The following is a 24,932-nucleotide window of genomic DNA, read 5'->3' on the forward strand; positions in this document are numbered from 1 at the left end:
GGCTCAGCACGCTGGAAAAGCACCTTGTGGTCCTTTGAGATGACTCCTGCAGTACAGCTGGGCAACTGGGAGTCACTATGGCTCCATGCAGGTCGCTAGGTGCTGCTGGCACCGCGTGGAAACCTGGAGGCTGCAAAGCTGAACAGGAGCAGGCACGTGCTCACACCGACTCTTCACACGCAAAAGGAAATACTAAAACTAAGTGACAAAAAATTCCATCTCCTCCTTGGAATAAAAATAACAAACAAACAAAAAAAGAAAACAAACAAAACCAACAAAATGAACAAAACCCAACCCAATCCAACAAAAAAACCACAAAACACATAACCAAAATAACCCAAACAACTGAAGTTTGCTTATGCTGCTAACCTAGGCTCAGTTCAAGAAATAACTTGAGTTTGTCCTAGTCTTCAAACAGTATCACAGTATCACAGTATCACAGTATGTTTGGGATTGGAAGGGACCTCAAAAGATCACCTAGTCCAATCCCCCTGCCAGAGCAGGAACGCCTAGGTGAGGTCGCACAGGAACATGTCCAGGTGGGTTTTGAATGTCTCCAGAGAAGGAGACTCCACAACCCCCCTGGGCAGCCTGTTCCAGTGTCTGTCACCCTCACTGAGAAGAAGTTTCTTCTCAAATTTAAGTGGAACCTCTTGTGTTCCATCTTGATCCCATTACCCCTTGTCCTATCATTGCTTGCCACTGAGAAGAGCCTGGCTCCATCCTCATGACACTCACCCTTTATATACTTATAGACATTAATAAGGTCCCCCCTTAGCCTCCTCTTCTCCAAACTAAAGAGACCCAGCTCCCTCAGCCTTTCTTCATAAGGGAGATGCTCCACTCCCTTCATCATCTTTGTTGCCCTACGCTGGACCCTCTGCAGCAGTTCCCTGTCCTTCTGGAATTGAGGGGCCCAGAACTGGACACAATATTCCAGGTGTGGTCTCACCAGGGCAGAGTAGAGGGGAAGGAGAACCTCTCTTGATCTACTAACCACCCCTCCTGTAACACAGCCCAGGATGCCATTGGCCTTCCTGGCCACAAGGGCACAGTGCTGGCTCATGGTCACCCTGTTGTCCACCAGGACCCCCAGGTCCCTTTCCCCTACACTGCTCTGTAATATGTAATTTCCCAACTTATACTGGAACCTGGATCTAAATTTACAATATCCCCCAGAAAAAAAAAACAACCCACACCACAACACAAAAAACCAAACCACTCACAACAAAACACACACACATGCACAAAAAAAAACACACCAAAAAACCCCAAGAAAACAGGCAGTACTAAAACTGCTACGCTTTTTGGCTTTGAAATTCTTAACAGTCACCATCATTCACCTGGAACAACTCATAACTTAACGTGTCAAGACTATTCGCCACATTTTGCAACAGCTGATCACAGAGGAGCCAGCCAATCTTCTCTCAGCACTCACCAAAACCAAAAATCTGCTAGAGATGAAATCACATTGTTGCACACTGAAATCTCAGTCTGCAACTACACATTTTTTCCATTGCATTCCCGTAGCTACAGAACAGCTGGAATGAATCTCTTGCCAATTAAGACTTCAAAAGCCTCACACCCAGTAACCATACATTCCTCCAGAGAGGCATCACTAAGGGAATATTATTCTTCTTGAATTATTAAAGTAATCCAGCTTTTGGCCTCGTGCCTCACACTTACAAGATAGATGCTTTTAAAAATCAACCTGACGTAGACTGTCACCTGGAAAGGATGAATTCCTGCTCAAGTGCACACAAATCACGGATGATGAGGAAGAGGCTGATTTGGTTCAGTCAATGCACGTTAAGGTCATCGTATTCAGCTGACTGCTTATTTTGCTGTACCACTTGGGTGCCTGCGTGCATCACTTCTTACACTTCAGCTGTCAAGATGCAAGGATGTGATCTCTCAGCTGCAGGTACAATTTATGCACTGAACTAAATGAAATCTGGTTGCAAATGCCTGGATTTTAAACTGCTGTGAAAGGTCTAAGGAATATGAAGGGCAGACATAAAGCTAAGAAGGCAATTTCTATTTTTTCCAGTACTGCCAGGATCCAATGATATATTTCATTGTCAACTTGGTTTCAAATTGCAATCTTCCTCCTGTTTCACTGCTTCTGTGCGTGACCCTTATTTCAATAATTTAGTTTCGTCCCCAGATCAGAGCATCAGTTTGGGGGGAAGGGCCAGATGCCTAGCAAAGAAACACCACCACTGTAAGCCAGACCATCAGCATTTCTTCACAACTCCCACATCAGGCCATGGAGACTACCCAAAGCACCCCTGAACGAAAGGACAGACATAAGGAACAAAATGTAAGTGTGGTTTACAGTTCCACTGCTAAGTCTTTAACCCCTGGTAACCTGCCCCATGGCATCCCCCAGTAACCCCTTTGGTGGCAGCACCTGTGGCAAGGTGGAGACCTGTGCTATGAGATTTAAGCAGGTGAGTCAAAATGCTTAAGAGGTCTGGGGCACCAGTTTGGAGACTGCAAGGGCAGCCCCAGAATGATCCAGTCAGGAAGCTTGGGACAGGTTTAAACTACTAATTCTAAGCCTCTCATCAGATAAAGCTGAAATGTATACACAGTCACTGCTTTGGAAAAATCACTTTTATTTTCTGAAACCAGTAAGAAAGACCCTGTGTTTGTACAGGTTTGTATGGGCTGACATGACCTTCCAGATGTCTTTAAACCACATCATAAAGCAGACTGCTGCTGCAGTCCGTGAATGGAAACACTACTTCAGCTCGGTGGTGGTTCTGCAGGCTGTCCAGAAGTCAGGACCTTAAATCCTACCAATAGCCTGTCACAGATGGGATTCTGAAATGCTGAGATAAAAAGTAGGCCATGTAGCTGCCGATCATGATATAGTTGCCTGGATAGCAGAACTGCACATCGAACATATGCCGCAACTCAATATTCCCCAACAAGTCAAGAGGTCTCCGTCAATTACTATTAAATCTGTCAAATCCTCTGTGGTTCATTTTCCACTACTAACATGGGAAACTGCATTATGAAGAACACAGTCAGGACACCTCCTTAGAGATGCTGTAGATTCATACAATATCGCATCTATGGAGGAGATGCAAACATACTACAAATATACACTAACATTATGCAAGGAACCAGATTCCACCTGCCCTATTTGTGTCAGCTAGCTTAGTTAATATTACCTTTATCTCCAGTCTCTCTTGACCATAACTGCATTATCTACGTTTGTCCAGTGTGTTGAAGGAATGAAACAAATTCAGGTACACCCTCCTGGAGATGCCTCTTTACAATAAGTGAAGCTATATAACAATCTACAACCATTTCAGTAGTGTCTTCTGGGCTTAAAATCAAATTCTATTAACCGCAAAGTACAAGCCTTAATCTGCTGCAGTTTATACAGGGGTTTTTTAGCAGTTTCTATTCTTTGTGTCCTTGTCTGCATATGTTTTAGACCACCTACTGACACTAATACCATTTCCAAGTCACCCATCTCCATGTGTTTGGCCATTTGTCAGTACATCTAGACCGCTCAGTGGAGCAGATGTACCCAGGCTGCCCCCAGGAAGGCTAACTCACAAAGAGATTCACATCCTCCCCATCCTGCACAAGGCATGCTAGTATTTCTGGTGTAATACTATATATTTTTTTTCTGAAGTCCACCACTAAATGGACAGATTCCAAAGCTCCATTTCCCATTGACTGTCACGGTCACCTCCTCAGACTCTCAGGATCTACCAGGCATAATGTGGGCACTCCAAACCTGTGCGAGTGACTCAAGGGCATTGCTAGTGCTGTTCAAGAGCATGTATTATTTCATCCCTAAACAAAGGCCCCAGTTATTTCCTATATACACATTTAAGATATTTGATTGACAGGTATTTCAGTTCTTCCTCCTTCCCTTGATCACATTAGTTTTCCATCTAACCTTAAGACTCTACTGTAGAGAAGCAGCAAAGGAAAATCATAGTAAACCCTAAAGTAACTTTACTTTGATCTGCCTGGCCTCTGCATGCTTCCCAAGAATCTTGGCCAATATCTTGGCTTTAAAATACATTTCAGGAACTCTCTATTTTAAGCTCTTATGATACCAGAGACATGTAATAACTCACTGAGCAGAAAGCTTCCCACAGGCGTTTAAATACTGAAAATTCTCATGTGTCAGATATGGTCCCTTTTGCGCTTTTTCACCAAGTGGTGTATGACCCAGACAGAGAGATCACAGCTAGAAAAGTCTTACCTCTGCTGATCTCTTGGGAGCTACTGCTGGCTTGGGAGCCTTTATGGGTAAGGTTAGTTAGAACAAATCTAAAGTTATTCTACTCCACATAAGTGGCCTACGGCAGATCTCACAAAAAGAGAGAGTAGAAGCGCAGCCACAGGTCTCTTTGCCAGCCTGGCTGTAAGGTTTGATCATTAGTTTTCCACCAGAATGAAACTTTTCATTTAGAAGACAGCTGAAATGCCAGGAAAAATACTTTATGAGACAGCAATTTGTCCTGAATGCACAGAATGACCACATTGGTCCCTTTGTGCATTTTCTAATTAAGTTAATGGAAACACAAGTTACACAGACCTCTAAGGAAACAATAATTTAGAAAATCTGGTTTGACAGACAGTTGTTGAAGCTACTTGGTTGCTTAAGGACTCTGTAGGACTATTCTGTATATCTATTCTGTGGGCTACCTGTATAACCAAGGTTTGAAATACCTATAATTTAGTAGCTCTACCCCAACAGCACTTTTTTTTTCCCCCCAAGAGAGTATTATATCAATCTAGCCCTTTCTAGGCAGGTAATTTTTGGAGTCACGTGGGAATCCTGTATTCCTTTACACAAATAAGTTGTACTGTTCCATAAGCTACAAAAGCATAATATTCAAATAGATGTGCTTGTACGGCTCTATACAAGTTCCACTTATTTTCATATCATTCACTATACTGGCATATGCAAACGGCTTTCAATGTTGAGCTGGTATCCCTCACTATGAACAGCCCTCCTTGCACAGTCATAGAAAGAACAGCACCTGTAATTAAAGGTTTCCTCCTATTCTAAGTGGCATGTCAAAGGTGCGTTGGGCATTGTCCCATTTCCAGCCTTTAGGAGTATGTAAAACTGAATCACTGGATCAGCAGGCTCTGCTTTCAAAGAGAATCCTTAAATCTTAAAAAAATCCTTGCATCCCTAAAGAGTATATGGGCTACAAGAGCACCCTTGGTGGGGTAAGTGAAAAATAAGCATAAAATGAACAGCCTGGGTTAATTTGCTATGTCAAAAAAAATTACAGTAGTCTGAAGGTCAAATGGAATGAAAACATGTTTTTAATCTTCTTATCTACTTATAAATCACTGATTTAGGTCCACTAAAGTAATTTATAGAGATTTGCACATAGCAAACCAGCATGCCTGTTGTATACTGACCTAAATTTACCTTTCATAATTTTGTGAATTCCCAGAATGGTATTTTACATGTGGAGTCACCAGTATCTGGGCCTGCTATAGTGTGAACCATGGTACAGCAAGTTGTGGCAGTGGCACATCCCCCTGACGAGATCAATGGGGCAGCTGATGGCTCTTGAGCAAATTTGTGCCCCACCTGTTGGTACCTTGGTTGGTATCAAGGTGTGGACAGTCACATCCCCGCACCCTGGGGCACAGTGACCCCAGTCACCTCCGCGACCAGGGCAGCAGGAGGGGCAGGATCCTGACAGGGTCCTCAGCCAAGGAGGTGCCCAGGCTCAGAGAAGCTGAGAAGCTTCAGGACCACACTCATAATGACCACAGCCAGACGTGACCAGGCTACAAAATGGGGCTCCATCAAAGACCCCTTCTGATTGGTCTTCTCAGAGCAGCAGGTCTGCGAACAGAGCCCTCCCCTTAGCCTGGGATGCTATCTAAGGAGACTTCCTGGGACTGAATATCCTTGCCTCTTTGGTGAGTGATTTTCCTTCTGCAAAGGAAAAGGGGCAAGTGATTATTTCCTTCTGCGTACCCTTGAGTGAAAGAGGCCTCTGTTTTTTGTGAATGAGTGTGTGCATGCTGTGGATACTCTTTATTCTTACATGGTTGTACAATAATAGTATCCTCAAACGGTACCTGAGCCTGTGTTTTATAATGTTGTTGGAGTGCTAAATAATTTGGATAAACCTCGTTTCTGGTTGGTGTCTCTGCTAAACAGTTTTGGCAAGAATAAAGTCTGTTTGGAGCTTGTTGCCTGCCTAAATTGAATTTTGGGTATCTCCATGACACAAGATAACAAGAAATTCTGGTGCTTGAGAGACAGATACCAACAGTTCCTCAATATTACTATGTCATTTTCCTCCGTCAGATCCCTACTTGGTGTACGACTTAGGCAGATAACCCACTGAAGTCCTTGCTGAACTGAGAAAACAGTTAAGCCCCCTCTCATCCCAATTTTGGGATCAAGCTCTTTGATCCTTTAGTATATACTTAGTTTTTTTTCCCCAGCTACATGCCTAGGTTCATTTTCCATATATACGGCCAGAAAGGTGGCTCTTCAGTGAGGAATATGAAATGTGCCTGTAGTTTGCTTGATGTATTCTGGACATTGCTAACAAACAGCATCTCAAGTTGGGTGAGCTGCCATTTTTCCCTTTAGACACCACGGTTTTTTTGCACCAACCTATCTTCTTAACTAGCACAGAGTATGCAGTCTGGAGAAAGCGAACAAAGACCAAAACTTACCATCCGATTCAGAGGCTGCTCTGAAAATCAAGTAGCTGCTGGGAAGAGGCTGAGTGATCGAACCAACGTTTTCTCCCTTTGGGCCCTGGAAATGCACACAGACAAAAAGACATAAATAAGGCATAGAAGATGCAACGGACCATTCAAAGTCTTTCTAACCTTCCTCCGCAGAGTGTCTATGTTTGTGATAGGAAAGAAAGAAGAAGCAGATGGAGTAATTTAGAGAGACTCATTAGTAATCACGACATTGCTGCTGCAGCTCCAAAGCAGTAATGAGCTCTGACGTAAATGGGGCTTGGTCTAACCCATGCTCAGCCCAAACCGACTCTGTTTATTCAGATCCTTGGGAATGGAAAAATCTCATTCCTGTAGCTTGGGACAGAAACAGTCGTATATTTGCTATTAGCCATCTTTTTGCAACACCTGAACAGACTGTTCCATGCGGTGCATGCCAAGTCATTCCATCTGCAGCCTGACACACTGGCAATAAAACACCTTTTATGTGTCACCATAGAAGTGGCAGAGCCCACACCTTGTGCTCCAGGAAAGAGGCAATGGCAGACTTTCTGGAAGGAAACAGGAAGGAAGGAAACTCCATCCTGCAAACCCATCTTCGGGAAAGGAGGAGACAGGGAAAACAACAGGCTGAGGACCAAAGGTCTCCCAGCATGGGCACGTGCTGCAGGGTTTCAGCCCTTCACCTCTACATCAGACCCTTTCGGAACCTTTATGCTGTGGTGCCTGGGGTAACGGCCTCTTCAGGCTTTAACAAAAACAAGCTTTGCTTGTTTATGTTGCCTTTAGTTTAGAAGTTGTGGGAAAAAAAAGATTATAGTGTCTTGCAAACATCTTGTCACCATCCCTTCAGCATGACCCTCTAGAAATGATTCCCAGAGAAGCAGAGTCCATCTTGGATGAGGAACATCTCTGAGCAGAACCACATGTTCCCACCTTGATTTTCTCCCTGTTTTCTCTTCTCTTGAGCTCCAGAAGCTGTTAAGAAGAAGCAATTCCTGCACCTGGTGAGCACACCTTCATACACTCCATGGTAGAGACTTCATGCCACAACCTGGCTGAAATGGGAAGTTCAAGATGACCTGGCAATATGCACTTCCAGCCCAGAAGGCCAACTATACCCTGGGCTGCATCAAAAGAAGCATGACCAGCAGGCTGATGGAGGTGACTCTCCCCCTCAGCTCTCGTAAGACCCCACCTGGAGTACTGCATCCAGCTCTGTGGCCTCCAGCTTAAGAGGGACATGGACCTGCTGGAGCAGGTCCAGAGGAGGGCCATGAAGATGATCAGAGGGCTGGAGCACCTCTGCTATGAAGACAGGCTGAAAGAGTTGGGGTTGTTCAGCCTGGAGAAGAGACAGCTCTTGGGAGCCCTTATAGCAGCCTTCCAGTATGTAAAGGGGGGCTACAGGAAAGCTGGAGGCCTTCTTACAAGGGCATGTGAGGATGGTGAGGCTCTGGAACAGGCTGCCCAGGGAAGCTGTGGATGTCCCATCCGTGGAAGTGTTCAGGGTCAGGTTGGATGGGGCTTTGAGCAACATGGTCTAGTGGAAGGTGTCTCTGCCTGTGGCAGGGGGTTGGAACTAGATGATCTTTCGGGTCCCTCCCAACCCAAACCATTCTACAATTCTATGAAATAAATGCAAGTCCCTTGTCTTCCTCCCTTGCATTTTTAAGTGATCCAGCCTCCTCAAGTTCCTTCTCTTCCTTACTTTGTAACAAACAACATGAAAGCAGGTTATTTTTCAAACATGCAGACATCAAGTCAGAAGTAAACATAGAGCAGAAAACATCACCAATCCTCGCATGACCACTATGCCAACTGCAGGGTAGAAAAATCAGTTTTCTCCAGGATGCTCAAACACAGATTTCCTTGAGTTCCTAGAGAATACCACACAATGCTGAAAATCTGTAGGGAAATTTTTGCAGTTTGAGTGTGACTCTCCTCCCTTACATGGTCCTTTATGGTATTCCATCCTGCTCCTTGAAAGAAGGCCTTTTCCCTAGCATTAGTTTGTAAGCAGGGAAACTACGACTGCTACTGAAAACTGCTCCTGTATACAAGTGTCTGGTAGTTAAACAGTGATTTTATCTGGATTTTTGTTATTTAGTTCCACTCAGGAAGCCAAAATTTGGAAAGAATTAAGAATGCAAACATAAGACAAGTATCAAATTCTATCTGTATCTATGCCACAAAGATGCAGTGCTGAGAAGGCAAGTCTTCAGTCTAGCTCCTTGTCTACACATCTGCAGGGCTCTTCTGCTGCCAGGAGACATTGAGATCCTTGTTACTCACTTCTTTTTTTCCTCCCCTCTCCCACAAGAGGTTCACAAAATTAAGACTGTTTAAAGGCTTAATAGTCAGGACTGGCAAAGCTGAGATTTGATTAGTAAACCAGAGCAGAGCAGCTCAAGACATTACTAGTGACACTAATGCAATTGGGCATCATTCCCAACGGCATTTTTCCTTTCAGTTGCTTGCAGCTGAGCAGGGTGTTCAAGAACTGTTGATAACACCACTACTTGTTCTTTCAGTGCAGAGATTGATATTTGCTCTCTTGGAGGAATAACCTTACAACCAAAATACTACAGATCCAGAGAGATGTTATTACAAAAAAGGAGGAGAGCAGAAGGAGGGAATAACACAAGGTTTTAACAGACATTTAGGCAAGTGGATAAACACAAGGAGCAGCCAAGTCATTCTGTCAAGGAAACATATTCAACAGTAAGGCACGCTCATACATGGAGGGGTCTGCTTCCCACAGAAAGGAGAGGAGGCCATAAACATAAACATCTTCAGAGAGAAATAAGGTTGTGTATCTGCACGGGTGAGATAATGACGCTTTCTGTCTCCCAGCCTTTCAGTTTAAGACCTCCGAGACAATGATCATCTCTTACAAAAAGTGAATGTTATCCCTGCTACACTGGGACTCAGAGCTCAGCTGCAGCCTCTGGACAGTACAATCAAGAAATTATCATCTTGTGGTCATTCCTGTCTTTACATTTGATTTGAGACTCAAAAGGCATTATCAAATAGCAATGGTTGATCAGGCTTTGAGAAATGGAGTGGACTCACACTGTTTTAGATAGTGTGATGAGACATCTAGTCTTGGAAAGACATAAAGCAAAGCTTCAAAAAGGGGAAAAGAAACCTTTTATAAACAGTACTATGGGTAACTGTGCTGTATCATGGAACAGAACAAACAACTGTAAAAGAGCCGCATAAGCCCATTACTAGAACTCCTTTCTTTAAAGGAACAATTCAAAGCTCTTAAAATCAACAAAATTTAAATTATATATATTTCTAGATTCAGTGGGTTTGACCTCGATTCACTTAGTGCTCTAAATACATGCCAGAACAAACTGCAGTCAATAAAACCTTCCCACACCACACTGCTCAGCTAGCTTCTGAGCAAGCTCAGAGGGAAATGCAAACTATTCCAGGACACTAATTTGGGACAGCCGGGCAAACCTTGCCAGCAGACAGCCCTACACTCCCTCTGTGAGACCAGAGGGCTGACACTCACACCCTCACACTCATTACTAGGTTGGCATTCTCTGGTCTCTTCCCTGAAAGCAGCGTGGGATCGCACTGCCTTCACATGACGGACAAAGTGCCTCTGGAGCAGTATTTGGAGCATGTGGGGGAAGCTTTTCTTACTGCTGCTTTTGCTGACAACTGATTTGGAGACCTTGGTGGTTTTGGCCTTGGGTTTACAAAGCCATGGGCAGAGCAAAAAGGTAAGAGGTCTAATCTATTTGCCCTGTGAAGGAGTTTCAGGCCAAAATGCTCAAAAAGCCAGTGAAACAGCGTAGAATAAAGAACTCCCTCCTCTCAGGGATATGCTTCTAAGATAGCTCTAGAAACCAGAGAGCTTTACAGAAAAACCAGTTTCCTCTGCATATATTAAGCTTTCCACTACAAGCAATGGCCTTACATATTACCTACCTCTCATCTGAAAGGCACCCCAAAATTTCATCCTGCTCTAACTGAAGTTAAATGACTGCACATCGTATTTAATAGGCTAGCACAACTGGAAGTGTCTAGGGCACCACTTGAACCAGACCTTTGTTCCAGGGCTGAGCCCTGCACTTAGATCCAAACATCTGCTGAGCAGCCAGGCCAACCCGTACAAAGGCGTCCATTAATTACCCTGAGTCAGATGAAGTCCACTGATGTGAGAAAAAACTGGACCATCAACTCTAGTCCGGAAAATCCTTAAAATTTCACAAGCCATTTCAGCCAAAAGTGAAAGCTGTTTAGGCAGATCCTACTCCTACCATGATGGATAGTAACCTGGGCATTTTGCTTAAGCTCAGGCTAATCTATATTTCATGAGAAATGGGCTTTCTTTGAACAGTTATACATAACCAATTTATATCAGCCAATTCTCCTCCAGTTGCTTCAAAAGGTGGCCATGAAATGACATGAACTGAAACAGTATTTTTAGCGGTTTCAGCCTTAAACTGTTGTCAGAGTGCAGACAGTTTATCTGACAACAAGCACATCAGTGGTGGTTTTCTTCTTCAGGTGTATTTTGGAGTTCACCTTGTGGCTGAAAGCATCTATCACATGTAACAATCCAGACTGAACTCAGGTTTCAGGAAATATCCTACCGCGCAGCTCAAATGCAGCTTTCTAAGTATGTCTCAAGAGACTTAGGATACTGCTTTGACTTTAAAACTCATACCTCTTAGGAATTCCTCTAGTACACAAATATTTTCAGAGATATATTCCCTTCATATTTAATACACTAATTCCTATTTTTGTCATATATTTCCTCAAGAGACACAAAAATTAGACATACATAAACACATGCAAATACATATACGCCTTGATAAAAACTCTTCTTTCTTTTGGCTGGTCAGTTCAAAGGGAAGGGCATTCTGCCATAACACTTCAGAACTGTCAGGAACGCTACTTTTCAGTACCTGACTGTGGTTTTGATTCTACTTTTTCACTAGGTCTCCTCACTGTGCTTTTCGGAAGAATTCAGTTGACCTGTCAAATCACAAGGAATTTTTTGTTGATGGACAGCAAATAATCCACAACCTTCTTGGGTGCATGGTCTGAATAAAAAAAACATCAAAGCTCTCAAAACTGAATAAGGAGTAAAGTAGCAATGAAACCTTTGGGATTTAAAGCAAAAGCAGTGCATCTTGGCACAGATCAGAGCTGTGCTACTGTCAGGAGACAGCAACTCTTACCCTGGTTGTTCGAGTTCATTTTAATTCTCCCCTCCTACCTTACTAAAAATCGCAAGACTTTTTATAGTGATTGTATAGCTGTGCTTAAAACTGTTCAATGAAGTGCAGAGATGAGCAGGTGAGGCTGCTTGGTCTGTTCCCACAGGGCTTCTCCTCCATTTTGTTAGACCTTCGGATGCCAATGACAAATGCTGTCGTCGCTCTCACAAGACTCTTTCCAAGTAGATTTACTCTGCTGACCATCTTGCAGCAAGGCAGTAACTTGTAAAACCTTGTTTACACTGGTGATGTCTCCTGGAGAATTTATGTCTGCAATAACTCCACTGAGTCACTGCTTTTAATGGGGAAACAAGAGTTCAAGAATAATGTAAGTTTTGTCTTCAGGGTATCCAAAAGATGTTGTTCTTGGTGCCTCTCAGAAAGTACTGGGGTCTTCTTTGCTCAGAGGCATTAGATAATTCTTTTCTCTTTTTTTGGCCTATTCTTAAAGGAAAGAAGGAAAAGAAATGCAGCTCCTTAAAATTTGTACGGAGCTATTTCAAGAAGTGTGAAAAACTATTAATCATTTGTGTTACATAGAGATCCAGAGGTCACTGCAAGACTTACTGTGTACACAGGAAGAGACTGTTTCACCCCTGGAATACCAACAGACTGAAGAAGAACTCAAAGTGAAGGAGAGACAACCTTGTTGTTTCTCTTTTAAAGAAGAGAAAATTAAGGCAACCTATGGGAAGTCACACTTTTGTGGAACAGACAAATCTTGAGCAAACCAGAGTTCCAAGTCCATCGCAAACAAACACAAAACCCCAGAGGCATTAGGAAAAAAAGTCGAATGATTAATCTAAAAAAGTCAAATGATTAATCTGTTTTCTGCCACTTTGCCAGCCCTCTTCCAGTGTTGTGCAAAGCATTTCGTGCTTTGCGCATTCTTGTTTTGGGGAAGTCAGTTAATTTGATCTATTCCTCACCTCTTTTTTAAAGATGTAGGCCATAGCTTGATACAGCTTCTAGGTATTGATCATTTTCCTGCACTAACATGCTTCCCCTTGCCTCAGTTTATGCATGCATCTACACACCAAGAATGACACATCTGTATATCTAATCACAAGGCACCATGTTCCTTTGATGTCATATGACCAAGCTTCAGTGTCTTTAATATTTTCATGCAGTCAACTCACCATCACTAACAGCAAGTGAAGAAGTGGGAAGCTAGATAATATCAACACTAGATAACACTAGTGCTCAGACACTTGGTGACCTGGAGGAGGTTGTTTGACTCATCAGGATTGTTACCTTTACAGCCCAGATTGACTGATCCAAAGGATGAAAAAGTTTAAAACAGAAGCCATCCTTTTTGGAGGGTCTCTCGATCAGCTCACAAGAATGGAGCAAGATTGTCCCAACCCACTGTCCAATCTTTGGTGTCTTATAAATCAGCAGCACTCCTGGTTTCAGAACACACCACAGCTTGGTCCAACTCTTCAGAGTCCCACGAATCTGAAGGAGAGAAAGGAAAGAACAAAAAGTTGCATTTACATTGCTCCTTTAAAGAAAACCAGCATTTATTCAGTGTTAATACAGTATTTCCAGCATGCGTTTCTCCCAAGGTCACACTTAAGAAGATATACTGCACTATCTGAACAGTCTTAGCGATCTCATAGTAAAATCCTAGACCTTGTAAATCTCACTATGAGAATCTAGTCTTCATATTTTTATTACTGGCTTAGTGTTAGCAGCTTGCTTAATTTTTTAGGCAACCAGCACTGCTGGCCCATGTGAGAATGACTTGTTATTAATCACAGAGGACATGCCAATTAGAACATTGCACAGAAAAATGTTATAACTAGTCTAACTCGACTTATAAGTCATTTTAATAGTGTTCTGTAGAACAGAGCTATTAATGGGTTTTGTCAAATAGCCCATTTTTAAAAGCACCTTCTCCAGCTGGTTTACTTCTGTGTCAAGCTCAATGTGCGCTCTCTCTTGTATTGGAGACATTAAATCTGACCGCGTATATTAAAGATAACAGCTATAAGAACAGGGAAGTTTCTCAGTAAGGTTAGGTTTTGCCTAAGGTGGTCTTGTCTTCAACATACATAGGCCAAACCCCAAGTCTTCTGTTGGTGTTGTGTTTTTATGGCCCAGCATCATCTGCTGCTGAACCAGAAACTTCCAGCCACAGCAAACATGCAACAGCTCTTCTGCATTTAAAATAATCTTAATATTTAACTACCATCAACATTAAACACAATGGAAATACTTTGTTGCCAATTTAATTTCTCAAATAAACCATAAGAATCACACTTTTCTGGCCTCTAATACTGATTGTAGAACAATGTTGGAGGTTTTTCACACTGGTCAAATGTGATTCTATTGTTTCATGAAATCCCTAAGTTACTTTTCTTTTTCTTTTTCTTTTTTTTTTTTTAAAGAGCTGTGTGTTTGGCAATGTTTGGAAACTAAGTTCTACCATTATGAAAGGGGCAACCAATTCATTATTAGTCGAGAAGACTAAATGGCACCAAATGAGGAGAAAAAGAGGGTCAAAGGTAACAGTATCAATACAAATTTATTTGGCCACATACAAAGTTTCAGGACTTCAATGAGAAACTGTCACTAGTTGAGTCTTTGCACAAGGAGAAATTACAGTTGTCATCAGGTCCAATATGTTTCATTCTGTGCTGTGGCAACATAAAATCCAACTGTCAATAGAACAAGCTGTATCTGCTCATTTCCAGGCTGTTACTCTGTCTATTCCTTCTTCAGTACAAAGCCACATCTTTGGAAGAGGCCAGCAGACTCATAAAGGAAAAAATAAAGAAACATCATCGCTTCCTTTTGTACTCCGCACTTTCTGAGACCTTGTTGCTACTTAAGGACATGGAACAGATGGATGAAGTTAGGTTAAAAGATGGAAAGTAAATATTCCCCATAACTCTACTTTCATAGCAGTTATTTAATCACAGCTTGAGAGCAACTTCAATTCAAAAGTATTCAGTCTTCCTTCACTCAAAAAAGTGCTAATGCATAGTAAGTCTCAGACATATCAAGTACTTCCCACTTATTTTTTCCTACAGCCTCAGAATCAATTAAATACCTTCAGCCAGTCTGCTGTGATCACTACACTGGGATCCTTCAGAGCACTGAAGAGTTGTTTGGTAGCTCTTTTCTTCTCCTGTCTGTAATTTTTTTTTTGTACCTGATAGAGAACAGGGAAAATATAGCAGCTGTAATCATGGCCTCTTTTGGGGAAGAAAGATCATAATGCATTAAGAACAGCTATGTATAGCGCAGCTAGAACCTGACCCAGCACAGGTTCCCCAGAAATGAGCACAAGGAAGAACAAAACCATAATGAGATAACAGGTATTTTCTCTGCTCCTGAAGTTTCACTAAACATAATCTAATTTGGCTTTTCTTTGGGGGAAATGGAAAGAAGCTGAATATCCGCCCTTCAAATTAAAGATATTAAATCTAATTTCATCTAAACCAAGTTATTTATGCTTTTGGTTTGGTAGACAAGCAAGTGTTCAAGCAATAATTTGCTCAGAGTGCCTAGGCATACCCCTCCTAACAAGACCAATGAAGAATTACAATCCTCTTGAGGTGCATAATAGCTCTGGAACATACAAACAGAGTGAAATAATTACACTGATTTGTTCTGTTTGCAGTACATAATCTAATCCTCTGTATAAAGCCTGTAAATGCCCTTGGCCTATAATGACTCCTAGAAGAGTCAGAGGCTTCTCTGGGTCTTGGGAAATGACTCAGAGTAGTTCCCAATGGTTTGTTTGGAAGGTGCTACTTGTTTTGTAAAAGAAAGTCAGCTGATGCTGGCTTGGCTGCTTCACACATACCTTCAGTGTTTCCTTCTTTGTGAATTTGGCTGTGGGAGACACACACTCTTTGTCAAAACCATTGCAAAGTTTATATTCGATCTAAAAAAAAGAGAGAGGAAACAGGAATGTGTTAACATGAAGATGTTCAAGTTATGCTCTAATGAAGAGTCGTTTATATCTTTCAGGAATCAATGCAAGAGCTGATTGCAGACTTCAGCAACAGAACAGTAGGCAGGTGCAGAAAACACAGATTTGCAGTGCACTCCAAACTCCCTTTTTATACTCATAGTTAGCAAATTCCCAACCAAATTTTCTTCATATTTCTCCCATGCAGACATCAGCCTTGGTAAAACAAAACAAAAAACCCCTCTATTCTTCTTCCTACCTTTGAAAACTGTCCATCTCTTTTCAGACCTGAAAGCATTTCAATTACTGGAATAAAAACTATGAGGAGGCGGGTATAGATCTTTCAGAACTAGACTCGACATTGGCAATGACTGTTGCCCTAGCTGAAATGTCCAGAAACATGAGTGGGCAAGAAATGACCTAATCATGTTACAGATAATACAGGAAATCATCATCATCTGGCCCTGCAAAGAGAGGCACAAAACATACAGTCACTTCAAATCATGTTTGATAGTGTCAGTGCTGTTTAAATTAATTTTCAGAGGCTGCAAACTGATCTCCTAATTGTGCTGATGGGCTGAAAAAATGTTTCACTTTTGTTAGACATGGTCACAATATTAGTGTTCCTACAATAGAGTACGCTTAGAGAGTACGGCTGTCTGGAACCCGACTCACGGCGAGGACCCCTCCTTGGATACGTACTGTCAGCAAATTGTCCAAAACTTGGTGGGGTTAGTGGCACGAGAATTATGGTACAGGCTGGAACCTGCTACTTTTTATGTGACCACAAGAAAGTTACTTTCTCTCTCCATACCTCTTTTCCTTCCAACCTTTCATGGGTCTTATGCATTCAGACCATGATCTTTTGGGATCAGGCACTGTCTCACCCACTTATGCATGGTTGTTTTATTAAAAAAAGCCCTTGGCCACCTTGATTGCATGGGTATGACATGAGAATAAGCTGTACTAAGGCAAAAAGTATCAAATATAGTTCCCATTTACAAATTCACTGCTATGATGTGACACAAAACTACTGGGCTCTCAGACTCTCTCTCCTGTATGTCATGAGTTGATGTAATAGTTTTACAGCACCTTCAATTTTGTGAGACTCACTTTATTTTTCCCTTCTAGTGACACAGAAACCTCTCTGACTGCTACAGCCACAGACCATGCTGAATGTTAGCGTGAGCAGGAAAATATTTAATGACAGCTGGATCAGTCCTTTTCACATAACTTAGACAAAACATGCAAATGCAAAACCAGGACACAGCAACCAGGCCATCAACTGTGCTTCAGAGACTGGCAGGAGCAAAAATGGGAGATAAAGGTGCATACTCAACTGCGCAAAACTCACTCTGGATGATGCAGGATTAGAAATTAAGGGCAGAAGGTGCAATAATGTTGTCACATACCCTATTAGTAGTATTTCACTGAAAATGAAAGTACACTTGACACTTAAGAATAAATAGAGAAATGAAAACTCTATGATGGCACATAAAGACCAGTGAAGTTCCTGATCTGACTGTCCAGTGTACAAGTCAATACGGCATTGGATCCACTGAAAGAAAAATACAGCTTTGGAATCCTGTAACTGTTCAATATTCGTCATTTTTGTTTTAACAGAAAGCGAAGCCTGCCTCCTCTACCTGCAGTGCAGTCTCTGATGCAAATTCTTTATTTCTGCACATGGGATTCACTGTGAAAACACAAGATTTATGATGGGGACAACTGCACTGATACGATGTCTGAGCAGATAACTGTGCCCACAGGGTCTTTGTCACATTTCAAAGGGCAGTAGCAGACATTTGGGAGATATGCTATGAGCTTTTCTTTATGAGGGAGCATTTCTAAGTGCTTAAATGTCTCTGAGAAAGAATCCTTTGGAATTACTAGGAGATTATGCTTTCATGATTTGAGACGCGCGTCCTCTGAAACTGGTCAGAAGAATTCTCCCCCTTTCTCCCAATTAGCAGGGAGAATGTCCTGTCCTTGAGATACAACTATGAGCCAAATGCTTATCAGTAATTTCACTCCCTCCAGCCTGAGAGATCAGACGCAGAGAGAAACACTGCATACTATTCTTCCTTAACCAGAGTGTGAAGCAGAAAAAGCACAGATGTCCCTGAGATTTGAGGAAATCCCGCTCAGGTGTCTGCAAAGCATCAGGATATAATGGATGTTTTTTGCTTAACTAATTAAAACAAGCTACAAGTCACTTGTTGTCTATACAATTACATATTAGCATATTAGTTATAAAAATAACAAATGATTGGACCCTAAGCTCACTTGGCTTGAGGAAACTTACTTGAAGATGAATTCAGAAAGGTTTCCAACAACCACTGCAAACCTTAGCCCTAAACCTGCTTCTTGTGGGGAACAGGCACCAACACACACAGAGGCACTTTCACTGCTCTACCAGCCACACCTGCCTCCTCCTCGGAGTCTCTTCGCGTCATGCTAAAAATAGAGTTAAATCACCACAAGACTTCAAACCTGGGACGCTTACACAGAAAGACATTGATCCGCCTCTTCAGGAGGGCTGACTGGTAGCTCCGTGACCAAGGACACCACAAGCCCAACGCCAGCTGGTACTGCTGTGCATGTCACGTAGCCACAGCACACAACTGCAGATAAAAGGCTGATCTCCCCTTACACCACTGCAGCCTTTAGGAGCTCAATAAATACAGTGAAACTTGCCTGAAATAATTACAAACTGGTCTTTCAGTTGGTCAATGCAGCTGGATTAACAGCCTTGGAGGCTGCTGCAGTGGGCTCCTGAACCCCTGCACTACCTCCATCCGGCACTGCCTCCTCTGGGGCTGAGCTACATCCAGACATGCTGAATTTGCTGACTTTGCCTGTAAATGGAAACACAGCCACAGGGATGGTGCACACTAAGGCAGGCTTAAGGATGGATGAGAAAGAAGCAGTGACTTAAGTGCCCCATCACCTGTGTAAGAATTTCTAGGTGTGGGAAAATGCTGCCATGTTCCAAAAGCTGTGATGTATCAGCTGTGTGACAGCACAGCTCCCCAAGATGGCTGTAGAATGACCAAGATTTATAAAGACAGAGAAAATGTTACTAAAGTCAAGCCATGTAACTAGGAGCCATGGACAACCTTTCAGATGTGCCTGACCTGGGACTACTGGTTTTGGAAACTGGACGCTGTTCCCCAGTTAATTTGTCAAAGAGGCAAACTGATTGCTTCTCCCTGTTGACTTTGCTTCTTGTTATGCTTATGAGGAAAAACCATCATAGATCCTAGATAGCAGTTTTCTTGCAGGTGATCTCCAGGTCTACAGAGTGAAAAGCATTGCATTTGTGGGTTTGAAGTTCCTGACTTTTCACAAGAAAGGTGGGATCTAAGGCCCCAGGACTGCATAACACAGGCCACCATGCAGCTGGTAGCAATGTACACTTCCTCCAGGTTTAACCTGCTAAGTGACTTGAAGTAATATGATATCATGTTTTTACAATTATCTGTCTTAATAGTTTTGATTGTACCTTGTGCCATACGTAAGATTCAGTAAACCTGCGCCATCAGCTATAAAGATCCCTAAGATTAGCAGGACCTTACACTACTAAAACACATCAAAACCATTTAATGATGTCCTTCTATTGCTTTGCCTTTCTCAGCCTGGCTGAAAACTAAGAGAAGCCATTTGTCACCAGAACAAATCTTTCAATGGGAAAATGCGTGTGCAGGATATCAGAATTTGGCCCTCCCTCTCTACAGCAACATGTGAACAATATTAACCAGAATGAGACGTTTTACAATGGGAGGGTAGGGAATTGGTGTCCTTTTTAAAATAAAACCACTGGAATATTCTAAGAAGAAAGCAATACATGTGTTTTTCATATAATGGTTCTCATAATTGTAAGGAAGGAAGACTGTTAACCTGTCAAAAACTTTCACCAGGGTACACAGCAGGACTTGCAGAGGTAGGAAACTGTTGTCCCTCTTCATTCTCTAAGGAGATCTGTTCTTTCCAGGACTGAGCAATGACCTTGCCAGCTGATGACAGGCTGTACTGTACTCAGAGACATACTTTTCATCCCTGTTAAGCTTCTCTTCCCTTTCATTTCAGTTACATAGCTCTGGAGATCCACTGCTGATTGTTAGCAGTTATGACAATACCCTTGCACTTCTGCTAGGCTTTGTAGGAGTCCTCACAATAGCGCTATTATGATCCAGTGTCTTTTTGGTGAATTTATTTCCAAGAGGAACCACATTATTTGACAGAGAAACAGTCTGAGATCAGCTCTGGTGTGAGGGATGGCAGCCCATCCGTGCCTTGGGTAACTGCAAGAGGAATATCCTATTGTTGAGCACACGCAACCCTTGCTGCATGGGATGAACACAAAAAAATGTGTAATGAGACAGAACTATTCCAAGTCAGAAACATCTAAATGAAGTCATTCTCAAGCTGTGGTCGGCATGTTAACGGCAGTGACAGCTTACAAGTCGCTCTTTTTCCTTCTTTGTTTCTAAGTGAGAGAAAGATGAAATCAGATGGGAATTTGAAGGCAGAACAAAAGTAGCTGGGGTCATAAGTTATGTTTCACAAAAGCAAAAATAGTTGTCACATGGGAGGCACATTGTTGCTCACATGTAATTTCTCCAGTATCTTTTCCACATAAAATTGCTGCAGATCTGTATCACTGCAGAAATAAAATAAATGAAACGGAAGTTCCTGAAGTAGTAAAAACACTATGGAAGAGCTGAGTTTAACGTTAGAAATGAGCAGCTTCTTGTTACTGATGTGAATATTCACAGATATCAACCATGCTTAAGCGATTTTGTTTTAAATTTACTGTAAGCAGTTCTTTTTAAAAACTTTTTTATTTTACTGTGAATTAACAGCTCATCCAAAGCACAGTAAAGTCAGTGAAATGATTCCTGCTGACAAACAAGCTTTGCATTAGAAAGATTACCCTTTAGTTAATATGCTGCTTTATAGCAAGTTGAATAATTTTCACCTAAAACTTTATAGTTAAAAAAAGAACACCACAAACAAAACCCCCACAACTATCTTATTTTGACAATGCAAAAATGTTACAATGACATAGTAACTGTGTTTACAACACTAAAACAGCACAATGATTAGCACAAATTGAAAAGCCTGTACAAATAAACAGCTGACATGACAGCAATATCTAAGGAAAATAATTAGTGAAATTCAGCTATTCAAGCAACTCCAGATATCAAGTTATACTACTGTGTAGTGGAATGCTTTGCTCCATTGCATCAGATTATAGTAATTAAAGAAAAAGACATAGATCTCATGGGATTTCTGTATGATCATTTACGTGTGCCTTTCATGGGAAGAACATTCTGCAGGTTTTGAATATTTAAAGAACACTTTAGGCAAGATGGGAAGTTGCACTCTGAGAAAGACACTGTTTCACATGACTGGCACAGTTGTAGTGCTAAGCAGAAATCCGAAGCAAAGCTTTGATTTCCCCTCTGGCTATAAGCACAACTTTTGTTCCTAGGCTGAGTTTAAACAAACCAAGAAATTGAGCACTGAAAAACTTTCAGCTTAAAATATGATTTGCAAAACTGTTTAATGAATAATTTCAATTTTAGCACCTCCATTTACCCTCACCTCCCCCAGCAGAAACACTAGAGTAAGGAATTATGGTCACCAGTGACCCATGGTGACATGATATGACTGCTGTGGCTTACCCAAAGTTATCAACTTTGAGACTTCATTTCTGTAAATGAACAGTTACTACTGTGTTCCCCTCTGTGAGGCACCTGGGAGTTCAGGCCTTGTATGCACCTACACAAGTTAAGGGTGCTCCCTGTTTCCTGCCTCTCAGTGCAAAACCCCAGCCCTCTTCTATGCAATTCTCCCAGGATACTCCAGGCTACTTCTCTGCTCATCTGAAATCACTGTGGACAACAGTGATTACCCAAAAATGCTGCACATGGAACTGAAGAAGCAAGGTGTGCCTGAGCCAGGGCACAGGAACTGAGTGTAAGTCTTCATTAACTGAGAGGTTAAGAGCATGCTTCATGGATCTAAGATGAGCTTGAGACAGCATGGGAGTTGCACCTTAAATCTCAAGTGATCAGTATGAGGCCTTTCAAACTACTTTGCAGCTGAAAGAAATTTCTGGTAGCCACTTAGATTCGTATTTCAGATTATAAATCACACAATAAAGACTTCAACAACTCAGGCACATGTAAAACCTCATTCGCGATGAGCAGAGCAATCTAAACTTTGCCCTCTCCTACATCGTGTAACTGTACACACAACAGCCACACTCCTACAATGTGATAATTTTAGACTTCATTGTGGCATCAGTGGGGAACCGAAAAGAGTGAGGTACCACTGAGTGGCAGCTTCAAGATTTTTCTGACCGTCCCTTAAAATACACCACGATTGTCTGTATGCTCTGCATGCATATCAAGACACTCCAGCTGTTCTCCTGACAGTAAAATAAATAGGTACACAAAAGAAGGCAAGAAAGAGAAAATGCATCACTGCATAATGAAATGAAAGGTGCCTTAAAGCATGCTAACAGTGCTGAATGAGGCACAAAATGAGAGAAGGGTATCTCCTGTCCCTATCAGGCACATGCTGACTGTACTAACTGGCTGCAGAGACGAGCTTGAGGCTTGGAGACAGTTCTGTGATACCTTCATACTCCACTATGAGCACTGGTCCCAGAAAACAAGGCTAAAGCACCCTAAAAACCAGAGAAGCTAATATGAGAAACAAACTGAAATAAATAAGCTAATAATGTGGGCTTGTTTTTGTTTTCCCTTGAAAAAGGAGATGAAAGAGACCCCACTTGAAAAATGAAATAGTGAAAATACACTGAAGGAAAGTTTGCCATGTAATATGTAGCTGAACTGTGCCTTAATTTTGCTTTAATAAAATTTGGCATGAGAAGCCACAGCTGAAATCAGAAATATATCTTGCTAAGAACTGCACAAACACACTGAAAGCAAATGTTCCAGCATCAAACATTTTAGTGTCTGTACAGACAGGACAATTGGGATGTGTTCACACCTCAGACATGGACTAGCAGTCCATTTATGAGCTCAAGCACAGGGTAGTGTGGTTGCAACTAAACGGCTTCACAGCTCACAAATTCACAGACGTTTATAGGGTTTCTATGGGACATCCTGCTTGGTGTCTGCTAACCTGAGAAACCTGCAGCCTGCTCCATCACGCAGTGTGGACACGGCCTGAGTGAATGAAACACAGAACAGCTTCCACCTCACTGATGAAGATGTGAAACAGAAACACAATGATTCTGCCTAGGAAAATGCAGGGACTCCAAGTCAGAGCTAGGAATTCAAGGTCCCCTAAGGCCCAGTCCAGGGACTGAATCACTTGCCTGGTTTTCTTTTCCTTCTCATTACTGGGTGAAAAGAGTCAATGTGGTGTGGTACATCAAAACAGCATTGCTGAAGGGACACTGATTTCCAACAAGGTCTGCTACATCCACTGTGCCAAAAGAAGGGTAAGTATTCATTGCACAGATCTGTTACCTAGAACATTTACTTTTGAATCCATTAATTAAACCTGCACACCCTACGGTTTAGTTTCTAAAAATTACTTCCCTCGTGCTATTATGAATCTAAACATGACCCAATTAAAGCACATTCTTTCCTTCGGTTCAAGTAGGTAGAATCACTGCTTATTTTTAAACTGCAATACTGTGACACTACCATATTTACTGTTCTGGACACTTGACAGTAAGATTCCATTTTATAGTCTTAGAGGTGAGTGGACATGAAAAACAAAATATTAAGGAAACTGACTACCAGTTTGCCTGAATTTTTAAATTACAAGACATTTCACAACAGGGACTCCCTACTGTCACTGACACTGCAAAGCAAGACACAAGAAAAGCTACATGACTGGAGAAGAGCAAGGTAGCATACAACATAGCCAGGCGCAGAAGACTGAAGTGAGAATGACAGGCACTACAGCAGAGATGCAATGCGACAGAAGGTCTCTGAATCAAACACTGTGTGTCTAAGCAGAACATTCAGGAAGAAAAATCTAGCTCTGACCCATTCAGTAGCCAAAGTGAGCAGGCAAGCTGAAGCTTGGTGTTTTGGTTCCTCATTTGTTTTTTGTCCACTGGTGCTTCAGAGGAATTTTCACTATTGTAAAACTAAAGTCTAGAGTTGGTGAAAACAGAACTCTGGTCCAGGTTTGTTCTGAGTCACAAATTTGATGCAGTTGTTCTGCACTCAATGACTGCTGTTGATGCCGTCAAGGAGAGACCCACCAATGCCTCCCAGGTGCACACAAAGCACAGCAGAAATCTAGATGGGCACCCCAATCTTCCAAGGGTGCCTCTCCTTTCAAAAACACACCTGTAGGAGAGTAATAGCAAGGCAGGCCTTGAGGCTGGGAAAACATAGCTGGGTTGTGCTCTCACCCAGATACCTCTCAAATACATCCCTACTCTTGCATTCATCCTGCATCTCAGAAATCCAACTCCTTTTTAGACAGCATTTCAGTGCTCTGAGTTGTCCTGTCAAGAAAATGTCCATCTTCTTTACATTCCTAATTCATTGGGAATTTAACACCACTCCTTGTAAGGTGCGCAAAACATCTGGCTTTAAAACAAAAGCCCTGGGTGCAGTTACCTAGTCCTTGGGCTTCTCTACTGCCAGGATAAGTGGAAGGCTGGGTTCCCATGAGGAACCTGACTGAAAAAGATCAGTTTGCAGCTTGTCAGGTTACAGCAACAGCAGAGGAGATGTATATGAGCCCTTGTTGCATACTCTCAAAGCTTGTCTCATCACTACCTCCCTGTGCTGACCTCTGCCAGGGCATCCCAGCAGAGCAATCTGCAAGCTCCAATCAAGCACAGCCAAATGTATTTGAAGATGCAGAGCCTATTTTCATGTATCATAAGAAATTACTTGTCTGCAGCTGCTTCCTTCATGCTATATTTTCATTTCAGCTGGTATCATTTGCATTTTATAGCTTTACAGTTGAATACATTTAGTTAAAAATTTATTAACAGGCCTTGCTTCCATTTCTAGTTACCCTCCAGAAACATGGTA

The 24,932-nt window shown here is 42.0% G+C and overlaps 1 protein-coding gene across 1 annotated transcript in view; it reads right to left on the bottom strand.

The window, feature by feature from the left end:
- The window catches only part of OSBPL5 (oxysterol binding protein like 5), a gene marked incomplete at both ends in the record, with an annotated part of 180,874 nt that overhangs the window by 31,963 nt on the left and 123,979 nt on the right, over window positions 1–24,932 (bottom strand). The window contains 4 exons of the mRNA XM_080346065.1: window positions 6,700–6,784; window positions 13,215–13,418; window positions 15,019–15,120; window positions 15,778–15,858. Coding sequence (XP_080202191.1) covers window positions 6,700–6,784; window positions 13,215–13,418; window positions 15,019–15,120; window positions 15,778–15,858 — 472 coding nt within the window. The remainder of the gene's footprint in view (window positions 1–6,699; window positions 6,785–13,214; window positions 13,419–15,018; window positions 15,121–15,777; window positions 15,859–24,932) is intronic.

Source organism: Nesoenas mayeri (assembly GCF_963082525.1).
Source record: "Nesoenas mayeri genome assembly, chromosome: 5".
In the NCBI taxonomy this organism is placed as follows: Eukaryota; Metazoa; Chordata; class Aves; order Columbiformes; family Columbidae; genus Nesoenas; species Nesoenas mayeri.